At 41.1% G+C, this 27,500-nt stretch overlaps 1 protein-coding gene across 1 annotated transcript in view; it reads left to right on the forward strand.

Moving 5' to 3' along the window:
• LOC122796810 (ATP-dependent translocase ABCB1-like) overlaps nucleotides 1–27,500 on the forward strand; it is a 1,504,949-nt gene that overhangs the window by 1,324,013 nt on the left and 153,436 nt on the right. Inside the window, exon 23 of the mRNA XM_044065546.1 lies at nucleotides 18,042–18,198. Coding sequence (XP_043921481.1) covers nucleotides 18,042–18,198 — 157 coding nt within the window. The remainder of the gene's footprint in view (nucleotides 1–18,041; nucleotides 18,199–27,500) is intronic.

A 27,500-nucleotide genomic window follows, 5' to 3' on the forward strand; every position in this document is an offset into this window, starting at 1 on the left:
CAAAATATCTTTATAAGATGCCATGCCTAATCCAGCTGTCATTTCACATGATTTATACAAAGGAACTAGGACTTTTCCTACATCCAATCCTGTTCCTAATAACAAAGACAGTAGTGCTTTAATTAGATATGGTAAAAAAAGTCCATATCTCTGCCACTTTATGTTTCAGAAAAATTAACTATCAAACCTCCATTACAAAAGACCCTCAAGCTTTTTGGGCCATATAGGCAAACTATTCCTTGCATTCCTACAACTGATGTTAAGAATAATCTTTGGACATGCTTTGTTCAGCTACACAAGTAGCTAAGCACACCATAACATTTCTGCTTTTGCACTGTTATGAGGAGACATAACCTTTTATCCCCCTTTCCCACTCCCATCCTGTCCTACTTCAGAAACTTGCTGGAAAATACTCTATTTCCCTTCCATTTTGAGAATTTGTCACAACAGACTGTTATGGTCTACATGTGATAAAAATGGTTACATATTCTAGTAGAAGTGTATTTTTCCTGTCACTATTAACCTCACCCCAATAACTCTCAGTCCAACCATAACCCTTGTGTTATACTCACTTTAGGCTACCTGTACAAATTGCTTTTTCACTGATATTTTTTGTTGAGATTTTTGTCTCTTACATTCCTCCTGTTTGGCTCTGTATCTCATCAGACATTGCCCCACCTCCACTCTTTCCTCATGAATCCCCACCTCCACTCATTCCTCACAGTTCCCTACCCCTCTACACTGACTTCCTCTCCCTAACTCTGTATCTCAAGATTTTCCCTTTGGCACCATTTTTAAATTACCCCTAGCCCCTGGAAGTACTGCCTGCGACTGCTCATGTGCCCGTCGGTAAGTTTTAACAATTAAGACCGGACCAGATCCTATGCCAATGTTACATATACTATGTAATTGTTGATGGTTTTGATTTGTCTTTTGCTCTTACCTGTGATGCATTGTGCTTGTTAACTGCATGTGTGCCCAATGGCACGACCCAGCCATTAAGTCCAGGCTAGTTTCCATGTATCTACTATATATATATATATATATATCAGGGAACTATTAATGTGATGTTGTATTTCTGATGCTATCTGTTTGTATTTTTCTTGTTAATTTCCATCACACTCACAGATATACTGACCTATCTAGTCTAATTGCAATATACTTACTCTTTAAAGTCTGGAATCACTTACCGCTGTGGTGAACGCTAGTAGTGGGTCTTAGGTACTGACTCCATCTTCCCTACTCTTTAATGCTACTAGTGATCCCAACTCACTCTTTTACTGCTCCCCATATTTTTGTGCTATACACTAAATGCTCTTTTACGAGCATCCCATAGCATACTGTTCCTGCATATCCTTCCCTGTATTAACAGTTGGAGACCATAACGCTCATGGTGTGGAGTCCTACTCTCTACTACTTGTTAAATAGTAGTGATAATCCACTCTCAGAGTCCTAACCTTATCCTTACTCAGTATATCAGCTGTTTGTATCACTGCCCTTCACAGGCGAATGTAAATAGTGCCCTGTATGCCTGTTAGTGCATGTCTATCCTTCTGAAAATGATTGCAGTCTGTCCATCTGTATTATAACATCCATCGTCTATCTATAACAAATACTTGCAGCTCCCCATCTTTTGTGCATAAAGCATTTCAGCCTACCACAGAGTGGAAGGATTCTTCCCTTTAGTGTGTTGTTTCACCTCGGCATCGCTTCTTGCGATAATGCACGCTGTGTTACCATCCATTACTTACTGTTATGCCTTGCTTTCACACTGTTATGGAAGTTTCTTGCAATACCATAAGAATTTGCTAGTGTTTGATTAACAAGAGCATCAAACCTATTTACTTTGTTGCAACACTATTTGCCACGTTCCCACAGTGTATATGGCAAGGAGTAGAAATCAGATTGATTGTTTGACTGAGAGTTTTATTTAGCTCTAGTTCAATCACATGTATATTGTATATTTTGTATTAATCCCTCAAATAAGTGTCCATTTGTTAGTTGTATTAGATTGTGCCATTCCAACAGTGCATTGTGTAATTGTTATTATCTACCTACTATAATTACTGGTGGATGTGGGTTACAGTATTTTGCCTGCCAATCTTGCTTCATATGTTTAGAGTGTATCGCCATTCATATTGTACTGTGATTACCTCACTGAATGGCTTAACCTGATTGCAAAACACTAAGATTATATTGGTATTGATAGTTACTTTATTTTTCAATCACCCTAGTGTTTTTCTTTCTCTGCTCAGCTACTTGCTTTCTGCTGTACTTCTTTTTAACTTTTTTTTTCTCTACATTACAGATTGCTTGAGTTCTTTACCGTGCGTACTCCCTCCATAACCAGCTATTCACTGGCCCAACTGGTACTTCCACCTTGGATGTGCACCTGAAGTTTTGCAAGCCTCCTCAGGACCCAACTGGTACTTCTACCTTGGATGTGCACCTGAAGTTTTGCAAGCCTCCTCAGGATTCATCATCCATTCCCTCTACTGTCTGAGTTTATGTGAAGCTCCTGCTCCTTGCTGTTTTTTATCTAATAATACTGTTTTAGTTGACTCAAGCAGCATGCACACCAGCAGTATTAAAGAAGCTCTCCTACCCCCAACTTTTCCCCACCAGTAGCTTTCCTCCCTGCTAATAGTTTTTGGGTTTTTTCAAATAGCAACTTTACAACAGATAGATGGCCGCGCACACCACGTTTTCCAACTTGCTGCAACAAACTGCTTTACTGCCCCGCTTCCCTGTTCTGCCCATGCTTCTATTCTGTGAGAACTTTTAATCCCTTCTGAAGTGTATTTTTTCCATCACTATTAACCTCAACCCAATAACTCTCAGCCCAACCATAACGCTTGCGTTATAATCAGTTTAGGTTACCTGTATAAATTTTTCACTGATAATTTTTTGTTGAGATTTTTGTCATACATTCCTCCTGTTTGGCTCTGCCCACTCTGTTTGCCCTTCTGGCTCACTCCACTCCCTACCCTGCCTCCATTTCCCACACACCCCCACTACCTCTAGCATTATATCCACTACACCATTCCCACGCCACAACAGGCCTGTCATATCACTCTCCACCCACACTCTCATTATCTACCACCACCACTCCGCCACCATTCACAGCATATAATACCACACACCTCCCCCATCTCTATCATCCACCCCTCCCCATCTCACTCATTCATTCTTTCTCCCTCATCTCAACTATCAAGCTCCCTCCCCTGATCAAACATCTCTATCTTCCCAACATTACATACCACTTTAGTTTTCTATATCACACTACAACAGTCATGCACACCATACCTGCACGTCTCGTACTTCTTCCCTTCTCCTTCTCCCTCCTACTCCACCTTTCCTATCTCCCTGACTCCTCCTATCCCCCACCCTTCCACACAACCTCTATACACTACAAAAATGAACCCTCCTAAACTTCCTACTTATCACCCCATCTCTATCAAACCAACAACTCTCTCCTCTTTCACCTAAAGCTCTTCACCTCCTCATATACATATCCCTGCCCTTAAAATCCCTTTCCCATATGCTTTCTTCCACTACAACCCAGCTCTAGTAATGCTCAAAAATGCAATCCCATCTCCTCGAGCTAATCTCTATCCTTCTTTCAGGTGAATTCACCCTAACCCTGGACCTTCTGTCAGTCAGAGACCACACATTAACTCCAATCCTTACACCCTCTTCTCACAAATCTCTTCTCTTCACCACTATTAACTCCCAAAGCCTGTGTAACAAAATACCCAGCTTTCATGCTTGGCTTTCTCATAACAACCCTGACATAGTATCAACCTCTGAAACATGGCTAAAACCACATCTGAAAGACTCTAAAATCACCCCACCCAACTATAGACTCATAAGAAATGACAGACCTCAAAAGAAAGGAGGTGGAGTAGCCCTGTTTTATTTCTCCTCTCTAACAGTTACTCTTTATACCAACCACATACCCAAATTCAGAATAGCTGAAATAATCATAACTCTTCTAAAAATCAAAAACCACAAAAGCATAGCTATTGCTACTGTGTACATTCCACCTGGAAATAACGTCCCCATTCTTGAGGATATCCTCTCTTGGTTCTTGGCTAATATTTCAAATGAAACTATCATATTAGGAGATGTTAACATTAACTGGACTTCTATTCAATCATCCACCGCCTCCCAGAATATTAACCTATATAACTTCTCTAAATTAGTTAACTCTCCTACTAGACCAAATAAAGACATTTCTTTAGGAAGTATTCTGGACTGGATATTAGTCTCCCATCCCAATAACATCTCTGATAGTGGCACTTTGTCCGATTCCCTCAGTGATCACCTGCATGCCTTCATACACCACACTCCTTTCAAAACTGCCACTTGGCTCTCCAAAGAAACATTAACCCTTATGCATACCCATGATAAATCATGGAAACACCACCAAAAACATAAGACTCCCAACTCCCTCACTAAATATAAACAACTTTGTAATAAAGTTAAAAACCAAATCGCTTCTGACCACAAAGACTACTCCAAGCTCCAAAATAATCACAAATCCAATCCCAAAAAATTCTGGAACAGTATCTCTGCCCTTCTTAGCCCTGGCTAGAAAGACAATCCCTGTCTTGACCCCAGCTCCCCAGACCATATCATAGCCTCCAAATGTAACTCTTTCTTCATAGACTCAATAGCCAAACTTGCCATATCCTTCCCTCAAAACCCTGCCACTCCTTCCAATTCTCTTTCTCACAACCATCATATGTCTGCCACAAATACTTTTCACCCCCTCTGTTTTCCCTCAAGCCCATCCCTGTCATCACTATAGAAAATCACCTCCAAAAACTAAAATCATGGTCCAACACCCCAGACAACCTTCCTGCTAACTTCCTTAAACTGTCTGCTGATTGCATAGCTCTCCCCATCTGCATACTAATCAATCATTCCATCCAAGAATCTTACGGTCCCTTCCTCTGGAAAAAAGCGTTTATCATTCCCCTACACAAAGGAGGCAATAACACTGACATCTTTAATTTCTGCCCCATAGCCATTCTGTCCCGTCTCTAAAATTCTTGAAAAAGTATCCACCTTCAACTTTTACCCCACCTTTTAGATAACCACTTGCTAACCCTAACACAACATGGATTCAGACCAGGACATAGTACCATCACAGCCCTACTTTCCATTCTTGAAAATATTAACAGTGACCGCCATTCCAGCAATATCGTATCATCCCCTTTCTTAGACCTTTCTAAGGCCTTTGATACTGCTTCCTATAGCCTACTATTATCCAAGCACTCTCATCTTAATCTCTCTTCCTCCTCCCTAAATTGGTTCTCCAATTACCTCTCTGGCTGACAGCAGGCCGTCAGATGCAGCAACTGAACATCCTTCTACCTGGACACCCTGACCGGCATCCCACGAGGTTCTACCCTGGGCTGTCTTCTATTTAGTATCTTCATTAATGATTCCCTTCACTGCATCCCCAACATCAAACATGTCCAATATACAGATGACTCAACCATTATCTGCTCTGCTGAATCCCTTCCAAAACTCAAGCAAATAATCACTTAGCTCTTAATGCATCCAAAACCAAACTTATGATCTTTACTCCTTCTAAAAACACCAAAATAGACATAAACTCTTTCTCTATACTAAGCCAAAATAAAAGTCCTGTTGAAATAGTCTCTCAAACTAAGCTTCTAGGTGTCCTTACTGATCAATAACTAAAATTTGACATTCACCTTCAAACCAACATCCAAAAAACTCACCAGAAACTTGGAATGCTTTATCGTGATAAACACTACCTCACTTCTGCAACCAAGCTTACCCTCTTTACCACATACCTCCTTCCCTCCCTCATGTATGGAGCTAAACTGGCATCCTGTTACAGTAAAATCTTCAAATTTGCTACCAGCTCAAAGTCTTCCTCCCGCCACTGCAAATCCTTACACTCCCTGAACTGGCTTTAACTCCCTAATTACCTCTCTTACATCCATCTAACCACTGCTCATAAACTCATTTTCAACCCATCCCAGTGCCCCTCCCTCTTCTCCGTCCTTACCATGCATCTTCCTCATCGAACCATCAGATCCAGTAATCAAAATCTCCTTGAAGTCTACAAACCATCGTGTACCCAGGGGCAACTTCTTTTATCTTTCTCCCTAGCATGAAAATGGAACTCACTTCCTCCCCACCTCTGAATAGCACAAAATCTTTCCTCTTTTAAGACCTTGTTCCATTCATATCTCTCCTACATATGAGTGCTCCTGCTCTCACCCTTTCTAAAATCCAACCTACTACTCCTTCTCCCACTCCCACTCTCTTGTCCTTCAGTCCTTTCTCTAATTTCTCCGTTATCTCACATCTACTGTTCTCACCCTTCATCTTCTTCCCCTTTCACATCCTAGCCTGTGTAGGCATCTGCCTGTCACCCAATATGCCATGCATATTCTTCACCTCATAGTTCACTCTCACATTATAGTTCAGTTCTACCTTATATCTCATTGCTACTACTGTATCCAAATGTATTGCTCCTTATGATCTAATGCCTCTGTCAATTTGTATTATATTATGTATTAACTACTGCTGAGTTTGTTTTTGTAATATACTGCATTATCTTTTGCATGTATTGGTGTTATTTTTGTATGTATGTATTTTTGAGCTTTTCTCCCCGGGCCTCCATTGAAAAAGGGCTCATCTAGGCCCAATGGACTTTCCTGGTTAAAAAACTTCAAATAAATTAATAAAAATAAATAAAATAAGTAGGTATCTTTTCCTGCTCACTCAGGAATACCACAGATTCCCAAAGAACAAAAACACATCATCCCTCCAATACCTTCAAAGCAACTTCTTCATGGAGACATAGAACCAGGTCCTGTAGATTAGTGAAAAAAGTGTTTTTATTCAAGACCTTTTACTGGTACCCAGAAAAGATGGCAGCTGGAGAGCCATACTAGATCTTCTCAGACTAAACACCTTCATGCATGTTCCAAGATTCAGAATGTTAATGCTTCAAACTTTATTCCCTCTTCTTTCGCTACATGCCTTGTTTGCAACTTTAGATTTAACAGATGCTTGCCTAAATGACTGTCTGATACCAACTCCATTCACTCAGAAAGCTTTAACAACCATAGGCTTTAAAAAATCTTCACCATCTTGGCTTTACACCGAACCTAAAAAAGACACCGCTGCAGCCTGTTGGCTGAGTTGTATTCCTGTGATGTATCCTGAGCACATCCCTAATAACTGCCTTTCTCTCACTAAAAATGATACAGGCCTATCATCTCTATTTCCAAACAAATGACTTCAGCAAGAGAATTCCTCTGGGCCCTTGGTTTCATGACCTCATCCATTATGATAATTCCTCATGCAAGATTTCAGATGAGGAAGATCCATTTTTACCTTAAGTCATTATGAACTCAACACTACTATCCTCTCACTTAGACAATCCCAGTTCTCCATTTTGTAAAGAAGAAATTACTTTGGTGGACCAGACAAGTCCTATCCAATGTGAGAATGCCATTCTATCTTGCTAGCCATTATCATATTATGGTCACAGATGCTTTGGACCTTGTTGGGGGACCCTTCTCCCAAGGCATCACGTTACAGTGCATGTGGGAACCACAGCACAGGAACCTTTTCTCAAGGGATCGATGTACATGGAATTTAGTTACCCCAACAGAGACAGAAAAACATGTTAGTCTGAAAGAAATTATGACTCTTATCAATGACATCAAAGCTCTACACCAGTTTTGGACTCAAAGCATGCTACAGGTAGTGACAGACAACATCACTTTGATGTGGTACATGAACAAATGGGGGGGGGGCAATACTGTAAGCCATTTGTAGGCTTTCCATGATATCCTAGGACTTAATGAGTCAAAACAATATTTTCCTCAAGGTACCAAACATTCCTTCAGAGCAGAATACTGTACTAAACTTCATGAGCAGATCCATGACACAGCCTCACTAATGGATGCTTCACTGACAGGTCTTTTTTAAATCATTAACCAGTGGAGAATCCCTCAAATAGATGTTTGCCTTCAGACACAACAGACAACTAAAACTGTTCTGCTGCAGGAAGACATGTGCTTTTTCTGTGTGCATTTCAATCCCTTCCTTCACATTTCCAAAGTTCTTTACATGAAAAGGAATGACGATTCAAATATGCTGTTGGTGAACCCCTTTTGGCACAGACAGTACTGGATCTCCCTTATAATGCAGGTGACTAAGGTCATTCATCTGAGATTACCTCAAATGGTGGAATGGCCTGCACGGGACAATGGCTCACTGATGCCTGCAGATATTCAAACCTAAATCTAACAGTTTGGTTGATGTATTTTTTTATTTCTTTTAAGCATCTTTATGTTCAGGATGTGCTATAGGTATGTATAGAGGCCAGAGTATATCCTACTTGAAAATTTATCTAAATGGAATACATTTTTTCTTTCTTGCCAAAACAAAGTACAGGACCCATATCAAGCAGAGGCTCCCCAATTTTTTCACTCCTGTGTGAACTGCTTAACTATAGCTTAGTGTACACTTTAATAAAGGTATATCTGTCAGCCATTTCTGCCTGTCTGCCATTGGATCCTCCTTTATTGTCTCTTTTTCAGGCCAGATAGTTTCTTAAGGGAGTAGTGTTTATTAGATCAAAAGAGAAAAAGGTGGCTTCCCCTGGGATTTAAATTGTGTTTTACAAAGGTTAACAGATACTCCATTTAAACTGGCAACCAACTCTTCTTTTAAATTCTTACGCTGGAAGACTATTTTGTTGGTAGCCTTAATGTCTACTAGGAAGGTTTCTGAATTACAGGCAGTTGTGGGATTTCAAGTTTTCCTACTCTTTCACAAATGTAGAGTGAGTCTAAGAACCAACCCTTCCTTTATGCCAAGTATTTACCCTTATCCAAACAGTTAATCACCCTGCTTTCTATCCCAATCCTTACAAATAAGGGAGAAATAATTATTCATTGCTTAGATGTACACAGACTAGTCAGTTTATTTCTGGCAATAACTAAAAGATTTAAGAAAAAAACATTTTTTGTGTCACAATAAAAATAAAAAGGGATAGCCAATTTCTAAACAAACTGAGCTGATGTTGTCAGTTTGCATTTAATTCTTGACTGATGGGTTCAGATCCAAGACATTGGATTCAACTTGTCTGCTGTAAAAGCTTGTGGCAATTTGAAACTTTTGACCTTCTCCCTTACCCACAATCACCATTCCCTCATTACCTCAGATCTCATTTGCTGCCATTAGGTGAAAGATGTGATTTCTCTTTCGAGTTTTAGTACTTGTTTTTTCTGTATTTAAAGTGATATTCTTCTTTAATCCTTTTTCCTTTCATGTAGTGGCATACTCTTGATACTATTGTTAGTATCTTTTTCTACCTTTTTCTCTCCCTTCACCCTTCTACATATTATCATAGTTCTTTACTACCTTTGTAGGGTGTCCTCTCTCATTTTTTCTCTTCCTATTTAAAAAAAATCTTTTTCTGTCTATATGCTCTTTAAATCTGGTTATCGTGATTGTTGGGCTTGAAGTAGTTAGTAGTGGCTGTTTGTTTTTCTCTTCCAGTGGTGAACGATGGCTGAAAAATAAGCCCCTGTGGGTTTTAAAAAGTGTGGGAAGTGTGGCCAGAAGATCTCCCTCTCTGACTCATACACTCTCTGTGTTTATTGCCTCCTGCAAGAGAGCTGTGCAATATGTCATATGTTCAACCTTGAGCAGTAGTGGAACACAAAAAAAAATTGATTTTAAAGGGGTTATCCCCTTCTTGTTTTGGTGATGTCATAGTTGGAGAAACCTCTAAAAAATTGCCACACTCCTGTCTGAGCTCTTCTTCTGTTTCTTCAAAGATGTCAGAGAAAACTTTGAAAAGACCTTCTTTGAAACCTACAGTTTCCTTGGATCCATCTAAGAAGAAGAAGTAAATTAGACTCTCGGATTCAATCTCCTTTGATCAGAAAAAGACAAAAAGTCTGTCATTGGATTGGACTGTTTCTTTGGATCTGAAGCCTATTGGATCTGCCAAGACTACAGGATGTACACCCTAGGACAAGGTACTCCCCATCTGTAGACCCAGCCCCATGAAGAGTACCTTCTGTTTTCCTTTATAGACCAGATTCACTTTCCAAACAGTCCTGTTGCTCTTCTAGAAGCCTCACTGTGGAAGATGTGGAGAGAGTAGTGAAACAGATTCTGTTGGTGCAGAGCCATCCAGTTGCTACTTCCGCTGCTACCCTTTTGGGTCAGGAAGTCCATTTATCTACAACACCACCTCTAACTCTTCTTCCTCTGACACCCTTAGTGGTTTTGGAACCCTTAGATCTGAGTTGCCCAGGCCTGTCTTCTTCAGATCTAAAGATCATTGTATCCTCGGATCCAAAGCTTGCTCTGAGATTTTTCTGTGCTATTGGATCTGGAGAGCTCTCAGACCAATTCTACCCTGTCAGATCCATGGTGTTTCAGTTGATTCCAGTGTCTTTGAAGCCATCTCTACATTTCAGAGCTTCTGCAAGGGTTAGTTTGGCTCCGACCTCCGTCTCAGAGACCAAGCATTAGAAAGCCCTTCTCTCAGAACCAGGTTCCTTGCCCGCTCTGGGAAGGTCATCCTTTAGGGCTTTGGAGAGTGCCCTGTCAACTACCATGACCCAGATGGGTCCTGTCCCCTCAGATCCTGCATCTACATCACTCCCATCTCTACGTCAGGAGCCTCAGCTACCCGTCCCACAGGGACAGCTGGTACCAAAACCCCAGGACACCCAGCTGGGTGTTTTCACCTCTTCTGATACATCCTCAGATTATCAATCCCACTGAGGAAGTCCCTCAGTAGAGGAAATGCAAGAGGAAGCATCTTAATTCTCCATAATCTGTTACCGAAGACACAGATTTTTAGGAGGGAGAAGGGTCCCCACAGTCACCTTCTGTGGATGTCTCATTCAGAGGCATCCTTGAAATCCTGAAACAGAGAGGTGGTTGGAAGCCCAGCAACACTTCTTCAGAGGAATTTGTGTTCCTGGAGGCATTTGGTACCAGCCTATCTACCTTTTGGGTGATTCTGCCTGCCAATGAGCTCCTCAAATTGGTCTCATGGCGGGCATGGAAGGAACCTGACACCACTGTGCCCATTTGTAGGAAGCCTGATAAAATTATGACCCCCTCCAGAAGACAAATAGTTCTGGTCCAACGGCGCTTTGTCGATGTCATGGTCATAGCGGCAGCCACCAGAAAGGAACCAGCCGACAAAAGTTCCTCTGTTCATCCCCCCGACAAGGAGTTACAGTCGATGGACAGGTTTGGGAAGTGTGTCTACACTTCATGGACCTGTGCCTTGAGGTCTCTGAACTATTGCTTTGAGGTCTATGAACTATTTAGCACATTTCACCAGACTACAGAGGGATCTGATTAAGGAACTCTCAGATACCCTCAAAGGAACTATGTCTGAGGAAGTGAAGAATTCTGTCACCTCACACTTGGTGACCCTACAATCAATATCAAACTCATCCATGAGGCTTATTTCTAATGTGGCAGAAGGAACCTCAAGGACAGTGGGTGTGGGCATAACCTTTAAGCCCACGTTTGTTAATGCTGCTTTTGACAGCACCTCTCTTTTTGGCCCCAAAGTGAAAGATATGTTGTCCAGGTGTGAGAAAGATGGAAAGACACTTTTTGCTGTGGGTATGCATTTTTCCACCCCGAAAGATCCTATCTGAGGAATCATTGAGGTGGTGAAAAGATGTGGTTCAAGAAATCACAAGGATCATCACAGGACATACATGGAGGGTCTTCACCCAGAGGCTGAGGGGGAAATTCAAGTGGAAGATGCCACCTTCATGGCAGAAGAGGCCTGCAACATCAACGGTCCAAGGAACTATTCTTTGGCAAACCCTTCCAGCGCTCTTGAATGTAGGCCTGATTGTCTCCCTCTAGAGGCAATCAGGGGTCATTTGTCCCTGCACCAGACAGCCTGGCTAGAGATAACAAAAGATACTTGGGTGCAGAGGATCATATCCAAAGGATATATAATTCCATTTTCCCTTCTTCTTCCAGATTCCAGGAAATTCCCTGATGTTACACCCAGTAAGAGGGATCAAGCAGCCAATCAAATACAAAAGCTGCTAAACAAAAGGTTCATCCAAGAGGTCCCCCCCCCCGATCAGAAAGGATCCGGAACTTACTTAAGATTCTTTTTAGTGCCAAAGAAACAGGAAACTGGAGACCAATTCTGGATCTCAGCAGCCTGAATAGATTTGTTCAAAAGCCAAAGTTCTGGATAGTCATGGTTCAGTCCATTCTTCTGTTTTTGGAAAAAAATGACTGGATGTGCTCAGCAGATCTCCAGGATGTGTACTATAATATAAAAATAAACAGGCAATCAAGGAGATTCTTGTTCTTCTATCTAGAAGCCAGTCATTATCAGTTCAGAGCACTGCCGTTTGGTCTAACCACAGCCCCCAGAGTGTTCACTAAATGTATGGCAGTGGTAGCAGCTCACTTGAAACTGCAAGGATTCCTTGTGTTTTCACACTTAGAAGGCTGGCTCATTACATATCTGACCAGGCATCAATTCATCATGGCAAGAGAAGTCATCCGTGCATGTACAAGGTTAGGAATAACCATAAATTTCAAGAAGTCAAATCTAGAGCCAACTCAAATTCTAGAATTCATATTAGTGCTACGTGACACAACATCAACAGTAGCCTCTTTACACCTTTCTGGAGTTCAGACTTTAAGGTGACAAGTCAAGAAGATACTTTGCAGTACCACAATCTCGGCTCACCTAGTTCTGCAAGCTCTAGGATCAGTGGTGGCAGCAATAACCCTTGTTCTGCTAGACAGGTTACAACAAACAAGGAGGAACCAGATCGTACCCCAACACAATGCGTCTGAAATTCTCCAGGTGCAACTAATACTAAGTAAGACTGCAATCCAAATTGTAGCTTGCTACAGATCCCCCACCATGCCCCAAGGTTCTCACTACACCTGTCTAAACATACTGGAAAATATTACGATACAACCAAACAACCTAATACTGGGTGATTTCAACTACCCTGCTATTAACTGGGAAAACTACTCATGTGCCAACATCTTTATCCAGCGGTTCTTGGAATTCATGAATTCCAATGCCCTGCATCGACTAATTCATAGTCTCACCAGGGGCTCCAATATCCTAGACCTGGTCATTACCAACATGGGAAATTGATGCTCCACACCTATGGTCACCCCCTCTTTGGTCAGGTCTGACCATAAGCTAATCACCCTTGACATCCACATCCCTCCCCCACCCACCAGTAAGGAAACCTTCGTAAAAAAAACTTCTCCAAAGCCAACTTCATGCTACTCAAGTCAGAAGTGACAAACTTCATGACACCCATGCAGATGGGAACTGAAAGTTCGACTGCTGAATCCTACACTAAGGTACTGTACGAGCACATCCACTCATGCATGAAGCGTGCCATCTAAATTGAACCAAGATGCTCTCCTCCAAAAAAAAGGAAGCCAATCTGGTGGCCTCGTGCTATAAACAAACTTTACAACAAAAGGAAGAAACTGTTGCAGAAAAGAGGAAAATCCCAGAATGCAAAAAACTCCCTTACCAGCCTCAGTAAGAAGCTGAGATCCCTCATAAAATCCTCCAAAGCTAGTTATGAAAATAAAATTGCCAAAGATTCCAAAGACAAACACAAGCCATTCTATAGCTATGCCAAGAATCTAAATGATAATGCTCAGATCTGCTCTATAACACAATGGCATTAAATATACTGATCCCAAGGATATTGCCAATATCCTGGCAGTTCGATTCAGTGCCAACTTCATCCCCCTCTCACCCCCTAAAAGGCCCATCTCAATAGCTAAAGATTGCCAACTTCCGGTAATAACTGCCACACAGGTAAAAACCACACTCTCCAAAGCTAAGAATACAGCATCCATGGGACCAAATGACATTATGGGCTGTATACTACATGAACTACAAAATGAAATGGCACCTCGCCTAAGTGTCGTGTTTAATCATAGCCTCACCTCAGGCTTCGTGCCCACTGAGTGGTGCACAGCTACAGTTATCCCACTCCACAAGCGGGGATCCACCTTGGATCCTGGGAGCTACCTGATGAGCCTAATCTGCAAGGCCATGGAACACATTATCATGAAACTTATAAACAAAGACATTGGCAACCTTGAAAAACTGGACCCCACCCAGTTTGGGTTCGTGAAGGGCTGATCTTGTCTCCAGAACCTGATTGACTTCTTCAAATCAGTCTCCAGAGCTGTGGACGAAGGTAGGGTGGTCCATACAGCCTATCTGGACCTCATCAAGGCCTTCGACACCATCCTCCACTCTGGAATCATAGATAAACTTACTAAGCTGGGCATTAATCCCTATGTCACTCGATGGGTTGTCAACTGGCTTACTGACAGAACCCACATTATAAAAGTAGCAGATCCCAAATCCATCTCCAGAGAAGTGACTAGTGGAGTACCTCAGGGTTCAGTCCTGGGACTGCTCTTGTTTGGCATCTACTTCTCTGACATATAGGCCAACACTAAGGGACTCTGGCTAATAAAGTTCACAGATGACTGCAAACTGGGAGCCATTATTGAATCCCCAAATTATGTGGATATTCTACAAAAGGGCCTTACTTGGTGCCAGAGCCATGGGCTCAAGCTCAATGCCAAGACATGTATAATTATCCCCTTTGGGAAAAAAACATGTACCCATGAATTACCACATAGGTGGCAGTACACTAAACACCAAAAGTGTGATAAGAGACCTAGGGACACAGGTGGACAGTGGTCTCACCTTTGATAACTACATAGCCACAATAGTCAGGAGATCCTTCTATGTGGCACACCTCATCACTAAGGGCTTTTCATCCAGAAAAAAAGGAGGTCATTGTCTCACTGTGCTCATTGGTCATTAGACTCATTATAGAATGCAATTCCCTGTTTGGTATGTACCTCTCAAGACATCTGCAACAACTGGAAAGGCCGCAGAAATACCTCACTAAAAGAATCACAGGCCTAAAGCAGATGCCCTATGCTGACCATCTAAAAAAACTCCAGCTGTACTCTTTCGCATATCGTCTACTCAGAGGTGATCTCTGCTTAACATATAAGGCCATGTCAACCCCAGAGCTGTTGGACATGCTACACTTAAAGAAATCCCAATCCCTCAGAGTCACATGCTCCAGGGATCTAAACCTTGTCTTCACAATGAACAAAACATGCTGGAGGGCTAGTTTCCTGACCCAGAGACTCCCCAGCCTCTGGAATAGACTGCACATATATATCAAGCAGAGTGCCTCTTTGGCCCTCTTCAAAAGGAACCTTGATGATTAGATGGGAGATATGAAATTCACCCCTGGGATCACGTGAATCACCCTGCTAGACAGGGGTCCAGGGAAGTAAATATTGTGGGAAGAAATAGCCAGGGAATTGTTATGGCTAGACTTGTATAGGCCCTAGGGCCAATAGCCTAGTATCAGCCTATGAACCTATGAACATGAGGATTCTTCAGTGGATGTTGGCATCTCATTGGTCAATACTTCAACTACCCTTGCCCACTCAAATATGAATTACCAACTAATGCAAGAAAAAGCCTGATATGGTGGAGCCAGTCAGAACAACTACTACAGGGCCTTTCATTTGTACCCTTGCAGCCCAAGGCCATAGTTACCATGGACACTTCCCAACTAGGGTTGGAGGGGGCATTACCTAGGAAAGATAGTCCAAGGCACGTGGTCCCCTGTAGAGGCCAATTTGCATATCAACATACTGGAGTTGAGAGCAGTGTTTTTTGAGTTGCAGGCCTTTCAGGATACTCTCCTCTCAGGAGCAATTGCAATTCAGTCAGTCAGTGGTTTGGTGCATCAGCAAACAAGGAGGAACCAGATTGTACCCCCATGTCGAGAAGCACTAAGGGTGTGACAATTGGCAATATCTTCCCACCATTTTCTCTTGCCAGTGCATATTCTGGGTTAATCCAACATGCTAGCAGACAAGCTGAGCAGGTGCATACTGTTACCTCATGAGTGGTCCTTCAACTGGAAAGTGACGGAACAAATTTTCCACAAATGGGGCCAGTCTTGCTGTATTCTGTTTGCATCTCCCCTGAACAAGTGCAGCAAGTATTTTGGCCATAATCCCCTCATAAGAGGAGTTACTGAGGGATGCTTTTCTCCACAATTGGTCTCCCGGATTACTTTATGTATATCCCCCAATTCCCCTAATGCTGAAGTTCTTTCAGAGGCCTGCTAGGTTGAAGACCAAAGTCATCTTATTGCCCCCTTTTTGCCTTGACAGATTTGGCTTCCCTTCCTGTGGCCTCATTTAGTTCACCAACCCTGGATTTTGGATCTAGCTCCTGACCTCCTGTCTCACCCAATGAGCATAAGATATCTGGACCTTCCGAACCTCAAGCTGAAAGCTTGGTGTCTCCAGTTCAAATAATAGCCAGACAATTGATGCTGTCTTCCCCTGTTCATCACATCATGTTATCTTCCCCTAAGCCATCCACTAGGAAACATTATGCTAGTAAGTGGAAAAGATTTGTACACTGTGTTCTTCAAAAGCAAGTAGACCCTTTCTCGGCCCCAATTAGTCATGTGCTGGAGTTCTTGATGCTACTATTCAACCAAGGGGCCAGTTGTTTAATAGTAAGAGTCCAGCTGGCAGCAGTTTCTAATTTCCACAGTCGATTTGATGGCCGTTCACTAGCCTCTCATAAACTATGTAAAGCCTGTTTTGTGAGGCACAGTTTTTCTTAAACCCCCTTTTAAAGATGTCATGCCACCGTGGGATCTCAGGCTGGTACTGCAGTCCTTGATCCTACCATGCTTTAAGTCTGCTCATGATTGTGACCTTAAATTTTGGTCTTGGAAGACCTTGTTTCTAGTTGCCATTATTTCTGCCAGATGAATTTTGGAAATTCGGGCATTGTCGGTGAAACCTCCGTATCTCATTTTCCATAAGGATAGAGTGTCCTTATGAACCAGTGCTTCTTTTTTGCCCAAGGTGGTATCACATCAATATCAATCAATGTATTAATCTACCAGTCTTCTGCCCAAACTATTCCAACAAAGGAGAATACTTGTTACATTTGCTAGATGTGCACAGACAGATGCATTTCTATCTTCATATAACAAAATATATCAGAAGGACTGATCAGTTGTTTGTATCCTTTGCTGACTTTGGACTCACCTGTATCTAAAGTCACCTTAGCTAAATGGCTTACTAACTGTATTTCTTTTATTTATAACAAGTCAGGAAGGACTTTGCCTTACAAAGTATGGGCTCATTGTACCAGAGCTGTAGCTATCTCTTCAGTTTTCCACTCAAGAACTTCCATGGATGATATATGTTCAGCAGCAACTTAGGCTTCTCCTCACACTTTTATCTCTCATTACAAGCTGGATCTGGTGTCCAGAGGTAGGGCATCTTTTGGCACAGTGGTGCTCAGAAATATCCTTCTTTGAATCTACTCAGGGTTTTAAGTAGCTGGGGACTGTGTCCCATCAGTTGAGAATGGAATGAAAATTAACATCAGATAAAAAAGTTATGTACTTACCATAACATTCCATCTGTGTTGTCTATTTTTATTCCCCCTCAACTCCCCTCTAACCAACCTCCAAACTTTTTTAGGATTATTCTAGAAGAGTCAGGGGATATAACAGTTTGGTTATATCTTTCCAACAAAACCAGCTCCAGATGTGGCATTACCTCTTTCTTCTCTCTCTTTTATCTAAATTATACACATATACGTATAACATTGTAAATTGTCTTTCTTTATTGCTTGCAAACAAAATCTGAAGTAATGGGGAGGATGAATTGTGGATAAGGGAGAAGCTTGAAAGTTCTGGATTGCCACGGGCTTTTACATTAGCAGAGTCGGATCCGATGCCTTGGATCCAAACCCATCAGTCTAGGGGGAATAAAAAGAGACAACATAGATGGAACATTATGGTAATTACATAACTTTTTTTTTTTTATTTTTTTTCCTGATCTTTGCAAGGTGCTAGTGAAGGTAATAACATATGGCTTTGTCTTTACAGAGTATTTAGTACTGTTGCATTTGGTGCCATGGAACTTGGGCAGACACTTTCCTTTGCTCCTGACTATGCCAAGGCCAAATCAGCTGCTGCACACCTTTTTGCACTGTTTGAGAAAAAGCCTTCTATAGACAGCTTCAGCAGTGATGGACTCAAACTGGTAAGCACCATTGAAGTGTATCAAACTATGGTAGGATGTATACCATTACCCATTTACTCTCAAACATTTTTATTGAGACTGTGTCCCTATTACTAATCATTTTTTGGTTGTTGCTCCATGTGTAATGTGGTGTTCCCCCAAAATATTTCCATGTATTCTACTGATATTATTGCAAAGTGATCCTAAAGCATTCAGGTGAAAATATTATTAGATTGTACTTCCAGTTGTAAAGGAAGTAGAACAGCTGTAGCTAAAATTTTTATGCAGATTTTTGTGTTTTATACCATTTTCTTCTACAACATTTTAAATATTTGATAACGTTATACAGAAATATGTAATGTATTTAGATGTGATAACAACACAGTATATTTGTGTTTGATAACTTTAACATTAATCAACCATAACAAAACTAATACATACAGAGGTTCTGTAAATCAATCTGGTTGAAATGCTGCGGCTGATGAGTTAATGTTCTACTTGAACTTGACCCTATAAAGGCTCATGTCCTTGTAATTGCTTCATATTTTCTTCGAAAATTAGCAAGGCAATACATTTGTATTATTAGTTTTAGTATTAGGGACCCTCCTTAATGAGTCCACTGGCTAGGTTTATCAGTTCCACCAGTTGGCATTCAATATGTTTTTTTTTCATGCAAATTCCTGATGTCAAAAATGTATGTACACACATGAAGCTGCACATTTGTTTAAGATCTTGATCCTTGTTATCAGCAGTAAAAAGTTCCATTGTTTATATTCTGCCTGTTTTTCTATAGTGAAGGTTCTTAATTTGAGAAGAATGACAGAAAAAAGCTTCTCAGCGGGAGTACCATAGTGAAGATTTCTTTTTATGCTTAGTATATGGGACAGAATTTCTCCTGAGATGAAGTTTGGAAGATTAGCTGAAGCAGTTGCCTCTAAGATGTACATTTCCTGGTTAACAGACTATGGGTGGGTCATGCCCAACTGGTTTGGGTCTGCTCTGTTTTTCTATTTCTGTGGCTTTTGAGTCCCAGGATGACCATGTCATCAACCAAGGGTGCATAATTATGCAGCTGCTCCCTTGTCTAATTGTTTTGTCTCTTTGTCTACCTAGCTTGGTTATAGTAATAGCCCTTTGATTCATCTATATATCGACTTGGGATACTAACTGAGGCTTTTTCTCAAAGAGCATTCACTCATACAAATTGGATAGGTCTGCTCAGATTGAGTGGGGTTGCAGGGTGAGCCCATGCCAGGGTCAGAGGCCCAGGAATGAAAGATTCAGTGCTTGAAGGGGACCTGGTGACAGGGATACAATACTTTACCTGTAGGAATAACATTTTAGTGCTGGCACACAGCCAAATATCAAAGTCTTCTCTCCAGGTGTTCCACAACAAGTGTTTTTCTGAGGGCTTAGATGAAGCCCTGTGGACCCAGGTGGTGTCAGGAAAAGGTCGATAACACCATCCACCTCAGGATCTGATCTGCCTTATTCATTCCTTCTGAAAGAAGACAGGATAATCCTTTGCCTCCTGTCCAGTTTGTGGTCTGCATCATCTAACTGGTATCCAACAGAGAACTTTGGAGCCACAGTAAAGCTTCTGCTTTTGCCCAAGTGTAAGTAATATTCCAGATGATTGACCAGTACCCTACACTTAACTGGTCAGCTAGTGTTAGGCATCCTATGATTATGGGTGCATTTTGCTGAGTCTTTTCCTATTCAGGAGGTGGCAGATAAGAGAAGGGTTAAGAACACACTGCCAACATTTTGATGGGCCTTTTTGATGTAGGCTGCCCACCCCTTCTTGTTGAGCTCATCCCTTCTGGAATGTTGATTTTATGGTGCAGCTGGCATGTTTGTTAACTAGGGGGGCATTGGTCTTGTGGCATGGGAGTTCTTCCAGGGGTAATTCAACATTTAGTGGTCCCACATCCTCCAAGCTTCTCATTGTTTCAGGACTGGGAAGGGAGTATTTTTTTCTTAAATAAGGGATCCTGTCTCTGATTAAGTCCTACTTTAGCTCATTCTGTGATGAAAATGGTAACCTGAAGAAATGTGTGGGACCTTCTCCGCAGGAAGTGGCATCTTCTGGGGTGATTCTACCCCAGAAAGATTTGATGCTGAAATTGCTTTGTAGTTTATTATTAGGTGCAGATTGCTAAAGGGCACATTAGTGTTATTGCGTGGCTTCTGCCACTGGTCCAGGCTGGTTGGGTGGCTTCTGCCACTGGTCTAGGCTGCACTCTTTCTTGCTTCTGTAATTGTCGATTCATTCCATCCTTGCCTTGTCTGATCTTGGCAGGGTTTGGCTGCAGTTGCCCTGGGGTCTGTACTCCAGCCTCAGGCAATCTTCTCTGTTTGTGGCTTTGGAATAGGACTTTTAGCTTGTTTTTCCTTAGCACTAAGCCTTCTTTCTACTGCTAATCTGACTATCTGTCTCCTTCTTCCAGGGTGAGAGCTTCTCAGCTTGTAATTCAGTGCAACCATATTACCCATAAAGGAGCATTCTTAATATTGTATATAACAGATGCCATCTTACCATATCGATTGATCTATAGTAACAACATGAGAATCCTTAATGCAGGTCGTGATGCCTCACCAGTGGAACAGTAATCAAGGAGCCTCAATCCTCACAACTGGCACCAGTGGGAGAAGTACATTGGGAGGATGAAAAGCACACACACAGTATTTCCAGATACAGCTTTCTTCTTCAAGTGCAATTTCCCTTAAGAGCACACAAAGACCACAGTCAGTCCAGGTCTGGTTTCTCCCTCTTTCTCCAGAGCCCCAATAAGATTTCCCACTGGCACAGCTATAGAGTTGAGATCTCAGCTGAGTGGCCAAGCCAAGACCTCCAGCACCCTCTCTGTCCAGCCAGTGCTTTGTGTCCCTACCCAAGTAGCTGACATGCACAGTCTTTGAGGTTTGATTTATACACACACACACACACACACACACACACACACACACACACACACACACACACACACACACACACACTCACACCTTGGAAAAGCTGGCACAGGTTTACTAGCTATGCCCCCTTTTGCCTAGATTATAAGGTAGTTATTACTGCCACCAGCCAACTCCTTATCAGATACTTTAAGGCCCTTAACAAAGTGTGTCCAATATTACTGTGTAGGACTGGCCTATACATTGTCACCAAATAAATATTCAAGTACTCTCAGTACTTAAATATCTTTGCACAGATCAGCCACAATGAAAAGTTTAAATATATTTAATAATAAATAATAAATAATAAAAAAACAAGAAAATAGTATATATTCTCAGTGACATCAAAGTTCAAAATCACAGGGAATATTTAAAACAACATTGCAGGATAGTTTCAAATAAATAAAGAAAAATATCTAAACTAAGCTTTGCTATATTCCTTACTATATCCAAGAATTGTACTGTTCCCTAGAAACTTACTTCATCAGAGTAAGGAAGACCTGCGGTGAATGGATCTTGTTGTGTCAGGTCCAAAACAGAATACAGAATGCTGTGTCTCTCTAAGTGACCTCTCAGATCAATATCTCAAATACAGCTGGCCTAGCTTGCAGAATTACATAATTTCTTGTCATCTAGCTTCTAGTCTCAGGCCCAAAACAACCATCGATGGCAGCTGGTAGCATTTACATCTACCTGTAAAAATACATAGACCTTACATCTTAGGCATATGGTAGAAGTCATAAAATAATTGCATTCCTTCACATTTCAAAACTAATAATTATTTCACCTTAAACACAATAGAGAAAGCTCCCTATTATAGACATTGTGCCTGTTGCTGCACGGAAACTGAAAGATAACATTTTTATGGTCTTGCCATAAAGTAATTTAATTTCAGTTATTTTGCTGAAGTTTTGCTGGACTGAAGTTAACCTCCTATATTCCAGTTTCTACTGTTAAAATATATACATTTAAACAGTTACAATAGTATATGTACATTTCTGTTCTCTTCCAGCAGGGCACATTGTGGCTACATTTTAAGCACAAGCACTTTATAAAATATCTTCTCAACACAAATGTCTATACAAACCTATGTAGTTTGATATACACGACATACAGTTCTAATACGTTTGTAACACAAGCATTTTATATAGATCATGTTGATATTCACTAATGACATATATTTACAAAATTCCAGATAGCTGAGCTGGCAGTATCTCCCTTTGTCAGACTGGTTATAACAGGTGCAGATATATGTTGATCTGTAGTGAAGACTGTCCTTGATGGATAATAGATACCTTCCCTGTTTTCCCCCGCAGGTAAGTGGTTCTTCCAGCAGTCTTGGCATTGGAATCCCTGTAAGCTGAGAAAGTTTATCCTTCTGTATTATTTATGAGCAGTAGGGGTGCCAGGTCTACATGTTGTTAATTTGTAGAAGGGTGCTTGCAGATGGCAATGGGGCAGACTGCCAGGGTCAGGAGATAAGCTCATGGTTAAGGTGTTTGCCTTACAAACACAAGGTGCAGGGTTTGAGTATCACAAGGGATAATTGGCTAGGCTTAAAATGGCTCGCAAGGGGAGTTAGCTTAGTACTAACCTATGAACCTATTATACAGACAAAGGGTGACATAATAAACACAAGTCTATGAGTATACATCCTTCTTTTAGAATGAGAACTTCTGGGGAAAAGTATGCTGAATACTGAATAATGAATAGGATAAATCTGGTCAAGTGTGTTATTCTTCGTAGATCAGCAAATAAAGACTAAATCTGTTGCTTCCAGCTTTTATACTTAAAGGCTTCAAAATGACTGTCTTGAATGTGCATGTTTAATTTTGCACTTTTCAAGTCTGAATTGCTGTAACATTCAAATGACAAAAATGTCACCTTTTCAGAAATAAATATGCCATTTCTGATACTAATATGCATAATGCAGATCCTGTTTCTGATATTTAATAAGTTTATTAAACAGAACAGTTGTGGTTGTATTTGTTGTGAAGGAAATGGAATAAAACCCAGCAATCAAGTGGCTATGTAGGCCTCCTTGTGTCTGGTATAATTTCAGGAAATCATGATACTGTAGCCCCTTATAAGCTGTACTAGTTTGAGACTGTAGGTGTAAATATAAGCACAGGCATGCTGTTCCATCTCATTGTATATATGTTTTACTCAGGCCAAACTTCTACAAGTATTTTTTTACTATAAACTATTTCTTGATTAACATACTGATTATGTCACTTCCACAACCAATAAAAAGTCAGTTATGCTGTATAAATCTAAAAAGTATCTAATTAAGACTGCACAGCTCAACACAGCCCAGGCTTTTTCCCTCTCTACTTTACTATCCTGCATTCTAACAAACATCCCCAAAACTCACCTTCATAAACTAGAAATTACCTATAACAAGATGCCAGATTTGCCCATCACTGCACACCTCTGTGAAACAACAGTTAGCTAGAAATCCATAACCTACTTACCCTGAACCAAATAAAAACATACATAAAATACTATATATACCATACACCTGCCCTTTTGTAACTGCTTTAGTACCTAAAGACTCGTTCATTAGAAACCTGCTATCACAAGCTCATAAACTCTTGCATTTATCTAAATCGCATAACCAATATGGCGATGCCCTTTACAATGTTCCTGTTGCCAAATTATGTAACTCCATCCACAAGACCTCAGGAGTATGTCAACATGCTAAAAACCCACCTTGAATATAAATGGTGCTATCCTAGTACATAGAAAACTCTACCATTCATTTCTCTCACTTCTTCCTTCATATAACTGCATTATCCCTTACCTAATATTTCTTTAATGTTATTCTCTTTTTTTCTATACTCAACTCTTCTTTCTCTATTCCTCCTCTACTATTTTCTCACACATACATGACCTGATTTCTTCCTTTCTGAATACTGTATCTTTTCATCTCATTTCCTGCATTTTACTTTCATTGCATGCAAACATTTGCCTACTTTTCTAAATATAATTATGTATAATGTTGTAAAGATAATGAATCTGTTACTTTTCTCCCTAGGCATCCACTGAAAATGGGCTTTTCCCATTCAGACTATCCCTGTCAACAAATGCAAAATATAATAAAAATAAATAAATATGCATTCATAATGGGGTGATATATTAAATTATAAAAAATGAAAATTTTTCTGAATAAACATATATTTGTTTTAGTTCTTCTGTGAAGTAAACATAGTACAGGTATGTTTTGAATATTTCATTTCCTCTCCTAAGAATAAGTCATATATCTATTCTTCACACAAAGTATAATGGAGCTTTGTAGATTGTCATACTGTAATGCATTTGATGCATACACATATATGTCAATCCCCGGGATTCATGAAGCTCGGCGTAAGGACGGCGTTAGCCTTGCACCAGCCGTGCGGCGTAGAGATGGCGCAGCAGCACCATATGCATATTAATGAAGGTGCGCTGCCGCAATGTCCACGTGCACAGGAAATGTGAGTGAGTGCAGGGGGCGTGTCTAAGAGCTGCACGGAGGCGTGAACATGTCGGCTGCAGACATGCAACCTAAAATGCTGACTAGTACAGCCTGCCACTAATAGTAATCACTCCCGTCAGTATCAGTGGATACTGAAATGTATACAAAGCATACAAGACAGTTCCGTGAACACCAAAATAAAAAGTTAACACACAGGCATGTAGCTGAATATTGAGCCCCCATCCTTCGAACAAATGACATTTAAAACCCTGTGCCCATATTTCATTGTAGTGTTGATTGTTATACCAAGTGGAAGCGAAACGCAGCGTGTTTGCTCACCGCTGCCCTTTGCTAAGCCTAGCCCAATGGTTAGGGTTACCACCTGTCCCACTTTGTGAGGGACAGTCCCTCTCTGGGCAGTTGTGTCCTTACCAAAAATATTAAAAATGGCAATTGTCCTGAGATTGTTGGACATAATTATGTCCCATATTTTATGTAATACTTGGATAAAATAGTTATTTTTGTATCTAAAATACCTAAATGTTACAAGAAACAGAATAAGCAACTAAACTGCTACAAGAATAAGCTTTTAGTTAGGCAAAAAAGTAAAGTTCTATCCTTTATACTGACTGTGGGTATGTGTCGGCCTGTAAAATCTGGTGTGTCCTGGAAATGCCCCACTTTGGCCATTTGAAAAGGTGGAAACCCTACCAATGGTCAGAGCATTCGCTCAATATCTGCCCATTCGTGGTCCAAGTTGTCCTTATCTGGACAGCCCAAAGATGAATGAATATTACCGGGTCTACCTACCATGTCATGAAAGATAATATTTGCGTGTACCTATGTGCGTGAAGTACAGCATGTGGAAGATCAAATATGCTAGGGTTGTCCTCACAACCATATTGGTACCAGAGATATGTAGAGTACGCAATGTGTACTGCTGTCTGTGCCATGGGCTATCAACCAGAGAAGAGATATGTGGAATATGGGGGGGTGACGGGTAATGTAATAATTCGCCAAGGGGAGACTGGGTCGGATGTACAATAGGTGAACTGGAGGTGTACGAGGGAGCAGTGGGTGAATCAGAAAGGAAACCAAAGAACATACATTCACATCCACAATACACCCTGACAGGCCATACTGCAGAACACAATCCCACAAACATATGAACAGTAAAATGTGCGATACACATGTACAGAAACGTTACCGGCTCACACCCACATAATGGTCTGGCCTGAACTGGGCCATCCAACCCCAACACACCTAGGTACATCATTGAATACCAATCAACCCCTCCACAGCACCCCCCCCCCCTTGCTGAACATCCACCAAAACAACTTGTACTCGGGCTGGTAGCTTGGCGCAGCCATATCTACACATAGTGCCCCCTACCCACATCTAGTAGGTAGTCTCACCCTAGGCAGACTCAGGCTTGCAAACTAGGTATCCCATGCATGCATAACCCTACCACATTTTCGAATAGCAAGAAGAATGGGGTTCGTCGTCCACAATTTTTGGAAATTCCTCATGGGATAAGTATCTGTTCTCAAGATTAGACTTTATGGCATAGCACGATGTCCACCCCCGTTGACATCCAGGCACGTCAGATTAGCAGTACTTGTTCACAACCCTGCTCAGCCTCCACCCGGTCCTGCAGAACCTATGACCCAGGATTAAACACCTGACCGTGATGCACATCTCCCCACGTGCATTATCAGGAATATATACCTTTCACATGTCCCCATGAAGCTTCCCCATAGCCATCTTCCAAATAGTACATTTCCACAAATTGTATACCCTGTCCAGTTTCCTTGTCGTAATGATGCACACAACCCCTGCATACAAACGGTACAGGTACCTCCGGTATGCGGTTGTTCATATATATGGCCATGTATAACTCCAGATATGTAGTTATATATCTATAAATGTACATACTTATATTCGCATAGCTACACATCACACATACATGCATATAAGTAGTTGTCGAGTATGTGTCCTATTCATAATTATGTATACTTGCAAATGTATACATATGCCTCTCAGAAATATATGAACAGTAACATGTACTATACATATGTACACCAACCATCACATTTGTTGCCAGCACTGTGGAATGCCTGTAGTAAAGTCATATAGCCTAAATTACCATCCATACAGAATGTATCATGGATGGTTTAGTGGTAAAACCAGTGACTATGGTGTTCCTGTTCCTGGGTCCAAGCCTTGCAAGGGCTGCTTATTTTATATGATGCCCAGAATAATGGCAGTCGGATATAGGGTGATTAAGGCGCTTTAAAGCAGACGTAAGCGGGTATGCGTGATGATAAGTGGCCATCTATCAACAGTATGGGAAATGTAAATAAGCATGTAGGTGTATATGCATGTGTATGTACAGACAGACAGATATATATATATATATATATATATATATATATATATATATTTATATACATATCCATGAAGAATGAATATGGTCACAATAAAGCAGTTGTAACAAATGTGAAGGGAAACAGCAGCGGAACCCCCCCATAGTATTTACTGCTGTCATATCAAGCTGCCCAGAGATGAGCAAACCTCCTGCATCTCCAACCACAAGTAGAATGCTAACAGTGGAACTAACTTTGTCCACGTACTAAGTCTGACTTTCAAACAGGTACAGGGCAGTCCCACTCACCATTCAGACAAGCCAAAAACCAGAAGATTAATTGAACACCCTGACCATTATATGAACGTGTGTCCCAGGACTATAAGCTTGGGACGTCTGAATATACTTGGAGTGAGCCAAAATACGGGCCGTGTCTAGAGCAGTAGGGAGTGGTGCATGTGTAGTGGTGTTGTTGATTTCCAACCAGAGAATGGATAACTGCTGTGTTAGTGATATTTTGCTGTGTTTGTTCTGGTAACTATGAACCAT

This window comes from Protopterus annectens, chromosome 3.part0, assembly GCF_019279795.1.
Source record: "Protopterus annectens isolate FY-2018-M chromosome 3.part0, PAN1.0, whole genome shotgun sequence".
Taxonomy (NCBI): Eukaryota; Metazoa; Chordata; order Ceratodontiformes; family Protopteridae; genus Protopterus; species Protopterus annectens.